Source organism: Anguilla rostrata, chromosome 4, assembly GCF_018555375.3.
Source record: "Anguilla rostrata isolate EN2019 chromosome 4, ASM1855537v3, whole genome shotgun sequence".
NCBI lineage: Eukaryota > Metazoa > Chordata > Actinopteri > Anguilliformes > Anguillidae > Anguilla > Anguilla rostrata.
This window is the reverse complement of record NC_057936.1, coordinates 10,180,409-10,192,694: the sequence shown is the minus strand read 5'-3', so window position 1 is coordinate 10,192,694 and position 12,286 is coordinate 10,180,409. Positions and strand designations below refer to the sequence as shown.

The 12,286-nt window shown below is 39.8% G+C and overlaps 1 protein-coding gene across 1 annotated transcript; it reads right to left on the bottom strand.

The window, feature by feature from the left end:
* Positions 1-1,512: 1,512 nt before the first annotated feature.
* Positions 1,513-12,286, bottom strand: lrrc8c (leucine rich repeat containing 8 VRAC subunit C). The gene is made up of 3 exons (XM_064330551.1): positions 11,934-12,286; positions 8,254-8,396; positions 1,513-5,299 (listed from the first exon to the last, which is right to left on the bottom strand). The coding sequence occupies exons 2-3, from the start codon at positions 8,389-8,391 to the stop codon at positions 3,038-3,040; spliced, it is 2,400 nt and encodes a 799-aa protein (XP_064186621.1). The 5' UTR covers positions 8,392-8,396; positions 11,934-12,286; the 3' UTR covers positions 1,513-3,037.

The window sequence follows — 12,286 nt, the reverse complement described above, 5'->3', positions numbered from 1 at the left end:
TTTCTATGCCAGCTTCTGCCTATGTCTCCTTTAATGCTATTTTTTGCATACATACTTTGTTTTCTTCTTCATACCGAACACTGTTGACTTCCCACACTGTACTCTTTAGCAACATTGCGAAGATATTTCCCTCATCTCATTCTAATATTGCACCTCCTCTTGGATAACTTGAAGATCCAGATAACGTGCCTGTGTATGTTGGCTCCCAAATTAGTGTGATGCTCCAATATTGAAGAGTGGGCGTGAAATTATTAATTTATGCTGCACAAGAATAACTTGTCAGTAGATGAAAACTGACAGCACAAAAAAACTGTCAGTCTTGCACCGTCAAAATGGAAAACATTACAAGCTAAGTTGAAAGACTATTCGAGTAAGAATGAATGCATTTTTATTAGAAAAATAATTGTTTTTCACTGATGAACATTTACACAATTATCAAATACTACAATTAGTGACATGTTTGTACTGAATGCCAAATGGTTGCCAAACTCAAAGCCTCTACTAGGAAATCTGGAGGAAATGTGCTAAAATCCATGTTAGCTCAGACAGTCACGTCTAGATTTTTTCCCAGGACCTATTTATAGCTAATCAAGATTTTTAGGGGTATAAGGTAAACATTCAAGGACCTATTTACTCTTTCCCAGAGATACCAGTAAAGGCTGAACGACCCCAAATCTGGCATCACAGGGCTGGAAATGTGTGCTGTGGTTAGCACACATAGAGGTTTACTCTATGTATGAATCACCTTACTTTTAATTCCATTGTATGTCCATCAACTATATCCTGCTTTCATGTCAGGAAACCTAGCAACAGCTTCAAGTATTTCTCTAATTCCTCTAGCTTATACAATTTAATGTGAGAACACACCAGGACAGCAGCAGTGGATTTTTGTGCAATGTCTCAAGGCTAGTGTGTATATGCTGACCTGTATACACTGGCCAGCAAAACAAACTGGGCTTCATTTAGTCGCAGTTATTGAATAACGACACACAGTGATAGGATCTTGCAGTGAATGATCTGCTATTTTAACTTTTGTATCCAGTCATTCTGTCCACTGACCACCAAGAATGCATATACAGCTGTACTGTACAACTGTGGAAACCAAGCCTCACACCATACAAAAGGCAAAATGACATATACAATATATACGTATTACTATATGACACAAATTGTTTGTCACACACAGCCATGTTAGATAAACAAGCAATGGAATGCAAACTGTGGATGTGTTCTTGATGTGTCTGAATATATTGATATGGGGAATAATACTTCAACTGAATTTCAACTGAAATTAGAGTTCTCAAATGTAGCATATTAATTAGAAAATGTTATAGGACAGTTAGGGAGATAGGGACCATAGGGGGGAACATAAATGTAATTATTTTACTTGGTCTTCATTTGCAAAAGAAAGTTTGAAATGCTGGCCTTTAACCCAATAGCATTGTTTATTCTGCTCTGTAAAATCAAAATTAAATTCACATATATATGAATGACTTTACCTCTCAGTCCATAAGATTTCTAAAAATAAAGGTTTATTCCTTCAATTTTCTACAGTATATGAAAAAAGCATGCCAAATAGATACAGTACAGGGTAGACAGTAGACATTTTGGCAATCATATGGTTTGATTTTAAATTGCAAGGCAATAAATTACATTACAAGAATTTAGCAGACACTCTCATCCAGAGTGACTTACACAACTTTTTTTCATCCATTCATACAGCTGGATATATACTGAAGCAATGCAGATTAAGTACCTTGCTCAAGGGTACAACAACAGTGTCCTACCTGAGAATCAAACTTGTGACCTTTAGGTTACAAGGCCAATCCCATATATGTCTGCTAATACTGCCCTTGGTGTTGGGAATGTTTCTGTACAGTACTGTCATGAATGAATCACAGACTGACAAATCAATAGCTGCAGGGATATATGATTGTCTTGAACATGAACATAAAGCATAACAATCAGTAATGTGCTAGCTTAATATAATAACAACCTGAGAAGCGGGGATCATAGTTCCATTATATTCTCTGTCTCATCCGTAAACCAAATAGACCATTATCACAATGGATATTGAAACATGGCCTGGAGTAAAATTTGCATTGGGAGTGTCAGAGGAGCAAATGACCAATCAGGTAGTCGGTTAATAACAAAAGCAGCATCGCTGATTGTCCAATGGTTGTAGCGTGATGTTCCGCACATAGATATGTGAACAAACTTCTTAAAAAGCCTTAAAACAGAAAGAGTGATGTAATCACATTCAACTGTTGACAACAAACATATACTGTAGGTCTTGAATGAATACAGATAGAGTAGTTTTGAGTAGTTTTACAGTGCAAATGTATGGTGAGGTCCATATAAGACCAGACGTTATATCAATAATATATTTTAATAATTCAATCATTTCAAAGACAGGCATATTGTACACCATGGCGTATATAATACTTGTGTTGCTTTATTGAAAGTGTGATTGTGGAGTAGTAGCAGCAGTAATATGAGAAATATTGTGTTTGAGTAGTAACATCAGTAAAGGACCACTAGATAAGCATAATCCCTTATTTGGAATATGGTGATTCAAAATAACAAGAAAAACATTTGTATGAACAGAACTGTAGTTGAAACAAACATATCCAGTGTGACACAGTATTTGTCTTAAGCTGTGCAGACTACACCACGCACATAGTGAACATTAAACATTTACCAAGAACTCACATTCTGTTTGAGTGCATCAGTAACCTAAGCCTTACAACAGGAATTCCTTTTACCAAATGTTTCCCTTTCTATTTAGCTTAAGTCAACTATATACAACTATAAGGCTATGTCTGTTTCAAGGTTTTTGTAAAAATGACTGATCATTTTCAAAAGATGATACAAGTAAAAAATGTCCGAACAAACCCCCCCCCCCCCCAAAAAAAAAACCCAAATGACACATGAGTAAATAAAACTATTTGAAAGGTATAAACTAGGTGTAACTGCTACAATGCAGCAGTTAGGATTGTCATATTTAGATATTTGGTGTTTTTGAGAGAGTCGAGGATCACTCAACAGTCATTTGTTCCTTAACATCTGAAGGCAGTGTCTCAAAGAGGGCATCCTCCACCACAAGACCACTGCGCTTCAGAGCCCTGCAGGAGCCCAGCTCTGCTGGTAGACCCTCAAAGTGGTTGCCCTTGAGTTCTAAGTGCGTCAATAAGACCAAGTATGAAATCTTTGGTGAGAGCAGTGACAGAGTGTTCTTCCCCAGTTTGAGAGTCTTTAGCTTTTTACAGAAGAAGAGCTCGTCTGGGAGGTTCTCGATCTTGTTACAAGTGACAGAGAAGTACTGGAGGCTCTGGAGGACTCCGATCTCGGGCGGGATGAAGCGGATGTCGTTGTTGGATAGATCCAGGTAGCGAAGCTTGTTACAGAGGAAAAGGTGAGAGGGGAGGACCTCGATCTTATTGTGGCTGAAGTAGAGGCGCTCCAAGCCACCCAGTTTCTTTATGTGCTCTGGAATGTAGGTGATGGCATTGTGCCACAACTTGAGACAGGTGAGCTTGCGCAGGTGCTGGAAGCTGAGGATCTCTTCAATGGACTTGAGATTGTTTTCTTTCAGGTCCAGCTCCTGCAGGTTGGCGAGGCTGAACACGGCATGAGGAATGCGCTCCAGATCACAGTGCACTAACTCCAGTTCGGTCAGGTTGATCATCTTTTTCAGGTTGTTCATCATAACCAACTTGGTGCCATCATTGTGGATGCACAGGCTCTGCAGGTGGCTAGACACATCCACAATGGACTGGGGGATTTTAGTGAAGTTGCTCTTCAGGGTCAGTATCTTGAGGGACTTCAGCTCACGTAGGGACTCCAGGATAATATTCTTGGAGGTCTCAGAGCTCAAGGAGCCAATCAGGTGGAGCTCCTCCAGGTTGCGCAGACTATAAATCCAATGGGGCAACTCCCTGCCATCATCGAACTTCACCCGCAGCACCTTCAGGTTCTCCTTCAGGAAGGACGTGGCAGCGCTATGAATTTTGAGGGAGCACTGGTAAAGGGAGAGCTCTTGGAGGTCCTCGAGCTGGGCAATGGAGGCCGGTATTGTAACATTATTAATGATCTCCAGCTTCAGGGACTGGAGCTCGATCACCTCGAAGATGGTGTCCGGAAGGCCAGCGAGCATGAAGAGCTGCAGCTCCAGCCGGTTGTTTGGATTGACCTGCAGCCTCTGCCGCAGTTTCTCTGCGGTCCACTCGTGGTTCAGATTCAGCTGCTTCAGTTTATTCTCACTTACTTCAGACAGAAACACTGCAAACCTCTTGGAGTAAAGAGGATCGTACTGGTCGATCATGTGCAGCATGAAGGCAAAATCATTTTTTACATCAGGGATGTCATCAATCCCAGTCTCCTGCCGAACATACTCAAAGGAGTACTCTTTGAGAGAGCGGTAGAATAACCAGTACAAAGTGTAAAGACATATGAATCCATAAACACCAACAAAACATAAGTAACAATAAGACAGCTTGGAGAACAAGTGAGCCATTGTGTGATTGCATGAGAAGTTTTTGTATCCGGTCATGTCCTGAATATCCATGTCACATTTAACAGTTATCTGCACTTTTGACACCAGGGCACTGTTGTAGGCAATGATCAAGAGAAACTTCAGAACTTTAAGAACAGTCTGACGAACATACATGATATACAGCAGATCTCCTTCTTCAACATGGAGGCGGAATTTTTTTACCTTTTCGAACAAGGCCTTAGCTTGTTCTCCTTCCTTCTTGTCCAAGGCGCTTGCAGCAGGCTTATCGACTACAAGCTTTTCCGGGATGGACCTGAGAGACTGTGACTTCTCTAGATTGCCTTCCGTAGTGGCAATGTTAAGACTGGACCGGCTAGCGGCACTGTTCTTCTTGTTGTCCTTCTCCTCAGGGTTTTCCCCTGACACCTCAGACAGTGCCCGGGTAGTCCAAGGCGAATCAAAGCACTTACCTAAGATGGAAATAAAGTGTTCTATTTTGGAGCTGGACCCTGGGAACTTGAACCAGAAATTGCTGCACACCATAAAGATGAGGGTGTGTATGAGCACCAGATAGGGAAAATATTTGGCGTACCAGTGCAGTGCCTTTTCGTAGCACATCTGGTTTATGAAGCTGTACTGCTGCAGGTCCAGGTCGGTCTTTAAACCCTTCATTTCATGGACAATTGGCAAGGTGTTTGTAGGAGATAATGTGGACTCCGAGGCCTCTGTTTGGTTTATCGACGGTATTGTTTGGTTCACAACAGGCATTCTTTTTGGAAGGCAGATAATTTTGTCTTGCATTACCTAAAATATAATGGAAAAGAGAATGGTGTTACATAAATAAAAACAAATTTGTAACACTGCTAATGTATAAGTATCTCTACTAGAATAATAAACACTGAACAATGCAAATCACCAAAACAGAAATTACAAGAAATTTTCACATTTTTACCTTTTATACATTTTCAGAGAGGTAGAAAACCCCTCACCCCTTTGTCTCTATCAAAGCCTGCAGATGGATTGTTTGAGCTGTATATCTAACACTTTCAGTGAATGGTGCTATGAACTTGTCAAATGAATACTTACTGAGAGAGGTAGCACCACTGTATTGAGGTGACAGTCATGAATAAATATAAAAACGAAGACAATGTAGTGGGGTCAGGTAGAGAAAGATAAGATATGAACTGTGTGAGTCTGACTGGTGAGGTAGAAGACATTAATGTGGTTTCAATAGGTATGACTAATTTTTGATATACAGAGCTAACGTTTTATCTTAAAGTTTACCCATAAAGAGATTTATGTTCAAGCCAATGTGATCCCAACTAAAATAGCTGCATATATGGCAAACACCAATGTTCAACTGAGTCTGTGGCCTGAATTTGACTTTTGGCTCATACAGGGTATGACCAATTAATGCTACAGCTGTTAAAATCTCTACAGGAAGCCATACCTATACATAAACACACTTCCTGTATACGCTCACACATGCGTGCGCGCGCACACACACACGCATGAAAGCATGCATGTACACACACAGTATTCACCCCCTGAAACACTATTTAATAGGAACCAACACAATATACTACATAATTCCCAAACAAGCAAAAATAAATTAATATATAGAAGTAAATAAATAACTAATTAAAAAGAAAAAAAGAAAAGATTGCCTTCATTGGTTAAGTATTTAACCCCTTTGTTATGGAAAAGACAGAGGAAAGGAGGAGCCCATCCAAATCCTGTATGGAGTTTGCAACAAGGAATTGAGGTTTTGTGATGAATAAAACCACACAAAATTATGTAAGCACAAAAGAACAACCTACAAACTATACCACCACAACAAATCATTCATTTAAGTTGTTCTTTCTCGTTATCTTTTTTCTCATGCTAAAAGAGCCCAGTTATCCCTGAGAGAGGGAGGGGACGGCTAGGAACGTCCAGTGAAATACAGACCCCATAATTTGACCAAAAATGTACATGAGTAGGAGTAACTCTTACTTTAATAACTGGTTCAGTTGATAGTTCATGCGAGATGCCTCACTGCATTAATCAGCCACCACATTTCTGCCACCAGAATCACTTGTTGTGTTTCTTTAAATACATTTGTAATTTTCAGTTTGGTCTACCTGAGCTCTAACAAAGACTATTGTAATTTGGTGCAATTAAAAACTGAAATAATCTAAAATAATTGCTGGTTGTTTAGCAATACAATTTTGGCTTTTCAAGTAGGATATGCACTTGAACTCTTTTCCTGTAGTGCTTGGAGAGAACTTCAGATGCAGTCATTCGTTTGATTCAGGCAGCAGATTTATTTGACACTTCTACTTCCTGAGGATGAATGACCACTTATAATAGAAAATGTACTAATTACTGTCTGGTTTCAGGGGCAAGGGGCGAAAGCCATAATCCGCTGAGTGGGCCCCAGAAGATATGATCGGCAAAAATGTACTTTTCTCAACCTCAACACACTTTATCAAGATGTGCAGTCGATGTAGATACAAGATGTACCAAAATGCAATTAAGTCATCTAAACAGCTACATACTGCACACAGTGTGACTTTGAGTAGCAATAAATTTACACAGATAAGCACATGTTTACATCTTTGAATCTAACTTGCTATGGAGCTCCGTTACCCCAGGAAAAAGTATTAATTAGAACAATAATGGCTGTTTGGACGAGGCCGCCATTCAAGATTTAAACCTGTGGGCAATCTCATGTCCTGCATTTCAGATTTTGAACATACTTTATTAACTGTAATAAAGTATTTTAACAGTCTATTTCTCAAAGCAATTCTGATGGGAGAACAGGGGATATTCCCACCCTAATATGCTGAGGGTGTTTGTGTTAAGAAGATAAGAAGCACCAAACAAGGCTCCACCTGCTTCAGCTAGTCAAGCAGGGGCAAAGCAACTGTGTCCTGGAGAGCTGGAATCAATGTTTGTTTGTTAGCGGGACTGAGTACATAGCGCAATGATTTAAAATCCACCCCCTTTTCCACTCATTTCCACCCCTTTCCACTTTTCAACTCCAAGCACACAGCAAGGCTTTCATTCGTCAACACTGTACTGTTTGTGACTTCAGTAACGGCAGGACACTTTCTCTGGTGTCACGTATTTTGTTTGTATAAAACTTATATTTGTATGTGTGTGTATAATAAGAGCAGACTAACGTCTCCTTTACCTCTGAATGGCCTTTCAAATAATTTTAATCAGGAAGTAGAAAGGTGATGTGCTGCCATAAATCTCACGGCACTTACATGAACAGGATTGTGATTTAATTTATTCTTGTAGAATATATTTTAAAATGCAATTACATTTGAAGATATCACATGCTGCAAAGCTGAGAATTATTAGTGTCTGAGAAACATTCATTAATTATCTATAATAACAGAAATATTATTTTAAAACTGTGCAATATGATGTTTTACATGCCTCAATACAATCAATTAAGTTTGAATCTTACATAAATACAAGTTACTTACTTCCTGTCTTCACAAAGTTTTGAAAATGCTTTGACCTGACCTGACCTCAATAAGCTTCGTTTGAAAAGACAAAAAGAAGGACTCACATTTATTTGTGAGTCATATGTAAAGACAAACGTGGACTGAGTACAGGCCTTAGACACCTCGACCTGATGTTACACAAGTTCTGGTATACTCAGGGGTGTGTTTCACAGACGTTCGAGAGACGATGGTCCCAGTGTGTGCGGGTTCTTTTTTCTGCACACCGGGCCTGAGGAAGCCCGCAGTGGTGGCACTGACCTGCAGGGTGCACCCGAACACTCCGATCATTAGCATGACCACCGAGAGGTAGTCCGTGAACACGTCCCACCATGGCTTCAGCACACGGAAAGCTGGCTGCTGCTCCGAGAACTGGCGGAACTCCGTCAGGGGAATCATGGCTCCTGTGGGGACGGGAAAGGCAACGTCAGCAACTTCAGCCGGGCGGGCCACAGTGGCTCCAAATGAATCTGCCAGATGCTGTGGTCTCCGTGACAGTGAAACAACTGCTGTTTAAGAAATGCCGTCTCTTCAGTGGAGAGTGAAATAAACGTTGTAATTAGGGATGTTGTTTTTTGCTCAAATATTTTATCATTAAATTTGGTCAACATGCAAACTCAGTTATCAGTATTTTGAATAATATAACCGTGTGGCGCAGCAGATTTATGATCCATTCTAATGGAGGCGAATAGGTTAGCTTTGCGGTGTCCAATAAACATCATATCATCAAATAAGCACGCATAATGGTCAGATACATTTTTCTTTTTTCCGACCGTTGAGGTCTAGTTCAGAACATCAATGAAAGCAGGTTCCCACAGCTAGCTGACTAGGAAATCTGCTCTGTAATTGTAATATGATGACATGTGGAATCTGTAAGGGCAGTGCTACATTAGTTGGGGCTTGTCACTCATTTGTTGTGACTGCTTCTTTCTGATGTTTTTGACCATTGCTTTGTTACTACCATATGGAATGTAGGCTCTACCTTGAAAACTTTGCATTCAACTGGTCCTCTACCTTCTCACAAATATCGCTAATTATGCCAAGTACATAGATTCTTTCTTCCATTACAAAATAAAGGAGGTTAGTCTCCCACATGGACCTTGTCTAATGCAGGAACAGTCAGATCATTTCAAAGGATCGTACAATGCATCCATTTATTTGATTTATTAATGAAGGTGGTGTAATGGAGTGCTGTGGTTCTTGATGGCTTATCGGTCATGTTTATAATTTTGGTTGGTCAACCCTAAACCGGCTTGTGGGAATGGATATTCCTTCTTTCTACAGTGCAGTGTGGTCATAAATGGACCGCACTTAAGTTGAAAGTGTGACTCAACAATATTATAGTATACAGGACAGTCATGGCCTGTATATGTCATATCTGCAGTGACTCATATATTGGAAGTACCAGTTTTGTTTAATTCACTGTTCACCTCCTGCATACTGCTTACAAAAGCTCTCTTGCCCCTGTTGACTTCCCCCCCAGCCACAATGACGCAATTTCTCAGCAATACCTTTCAGTATGGGCCCCTGAAAAAAGAAAATAAATAAAACCTTTTTCCCGCACTCTGCTGCGGCCTCAAGCGTTAAGACCACTCATATAAATGCTGTACATTCATAGGAGTGCTCACACAATTAACGTTAATTGCACAAGCTATTTCATATCCCCGCTATATTTTAAATGAAACTTCATTGCTATCCTGACTCCAACCCCTTCAACTGTTGACCTTCTCTAGCGACACAGAACACTGCTGTGTGTGCTAATTATAGCCCCTGTTGAAAACAAATAGCAGCTTACGAAATTCTAAACAATGCCTTTCATTTCACAGCCTCGCTCAAGACCAAATTACAGTTATTTCCCCTTTGTGTGTGGGTATATCGGCATCCAAACATTGGACAGAACCTATTTTGAAAGAATATTTGTTAATTGATAATTGCTGCTAAATAAGCTGTAATTATGTTCTCTTTGCAGACATTTATGCAATTGTCTTCAAATAACGTGGCATTATTTTCTACCGAAAATATCCAGGGTACATGTTTAATCTACTGTACAACAGCATACATATTTAGTGCAGTGAGATCTTTTGCTTCAATATCCAGAAGCACACATGGATAAACATTTGCACTGTGAAGATACCCAGCTGTTTTTATTAAACACATCACCAAGGCGATTGTGCTTAAGATGTGTCTGCTATTTTGACTGTAGAAATAGAAGTGTATATATGTGGCATAAATACAGAACTTCTTGTGTCCTGTGTTCTAATCCAAATATGCCCAAACACCTCGACTCTTATTCAAAAGATAACTTCATGCACAAAGAATGAGAAAAGATATGTATTTCATGGCAAGCTTAAATGAAAATCGTGTTTACCCTATGTCGGCTGCACACCATCATCATAGCTTTCGTCTCCACTTTTCATGAGTCACGACATGAGAGGGACTCTTCATATCTGTTTCCTGGACACCATGGCTTCTAATTTTGTGTGTTGTGTTGAACTGGACAAACACACAGCCTTCTTAGTTTGGCAAGCTAAGTGGAAATAACTTGTTGCTTGTACTTTGGGGAGGAAGGATATAAAACAGACTGGGGCAAGCGGGATGTTTACGTACAGCTGAGAAATGCGTAACGTCCTGTGAATGCCTATGGACTTCAGCCTCCATATCAGACACCATCAGTGTAGTCTAATTCTGTTTTGGTATGGGACATCCCCATAAGCTTCAATAATTCCCTCACTTATATTAAACCAACAACTCTTGACAAGTGAAAGAGAAGCACGATTTCTCATAAGCACAGAACAAAAACCTTGCTTTAATGTGGCTGTGGACTGTTGATTTGACCAACATATCATTCCTCTGTTTCAGTGTTTTACTCTAGTGAGCTGCCAAGTCTTCATGACCCTGTGTCTGCCCCCTTCCTGTCAGGAAATGTCGCCAGGCTCAACAGCAACCCAAAAGAGACAATGTATGTCTGACTCACACCCAGTCCCAGGGTACAAATCTTGTCCAAGATATGTCCCAAAAGAAAATGTAGAACAACTGCATCATTGTGAGTGTCAAGGACAATGTTTCCCTGAAGACCTGTTGTACATAAACACACTGACTTTGATGTTATAAAATAGCACTACCATCACCTTCTCCCAGTGCAAACATATTTCTGTGGCCACCTAGATGTTGGATAGTGTACTCTGGCATATGTGTAATAAAAGTAACTGTTCTTTGTTTCGTTTTTTTCATATACGCAGAATACTTCAGGGTATATCATGACTAGTCAGTCATTTAAAATACTGAATATAACATTGAGATAGGCCCTATACTGTTCTTGTCCATTCTAAATACAAACCACACTACTGTTTCTACTCAGGAAAAACTCAAGATCTATTCAATAGCTTATCATTTATTTCTATAGCACGTTCAAAATATATCTCATTGTTTGATCTATAAGGCATCAGATACTTGTGCATAGGAGAAAGCAGAGCAACGATGAGCACATTAATAAAATCATCTCAATCCAAGTCATTGAAGTACAGTTCAACAAACTTCCGTAATCTTCTGTGACCGAGAACACATATTGTCATACACATCCCATGCGTTCTTTTATCTTTTCATTAATTACATAATTAAAAACGACATAATGGTCAAAGACATTTTAATAGACTCCTTCATAATACCTGTCTAGCATGCTAGCGTACTTTTCCATCCACATGAGAGTCGTAGCGTGTAATCTCTGGTTAGAAACTGTAGCAATATTGTGACCACGCTAGCCTGCGTGTGGTTTATATGTATTTCGCATCCTAGATAGTTTAAGATTCATCCCATAACGAAGAACATTATTTTAGCAGCAAACAGTCCAATCTAGGTTTACTATACCAGCTTAAAGCAGCAAAGCAACACGCAGAAAACGAGATGAGTTCTACATGAAAAAATAGTTTTATATTTATTCTTACCGGTATGTCGTCTGTAGCCTTTTTAAAAATATTATTATTATTTTTTACAACGGCTTGGAATGTGTTACTTTCGAAGGTGACCTCATGTCCTTGCTGTTGCAGTGTGGCTATGTATTGTTCTCCTACTTTCCGTTATTTCTGTAGTTCAACATCGTGTGGAGCTGAAAAACTACTGCGCTGACTGAGGCTGGCAGGGCGGGGACTACACAAAATTTGGACGGCTGAAGGAGGACATTGTAAACTATGCCCTGAACTAATGACGAGTCGAGTCGCATTTCTTAGTAAGTTGGACGTTATTGCTTTTTTCCCCCTAGCATTTATATGAACGTCTCTGACACATACTCTCCGTTCTG

Coding starts and splice junctions, on each gene's coding strand:
- lrrc8c (XM_064330551.1), bottom strand. CDS start 8,391: ATGATTCCCCTGACGGAGTTCCGCCAGTTCTCGGAGCAGCAGCCAGCT. Junction 5,300..8,253: donor TGTTCGGGTGCACCCTGCAG/GTCAGTGCCACC, acceptor ATTATATTTTAG/GTAATGCAAGACAAAATTAT.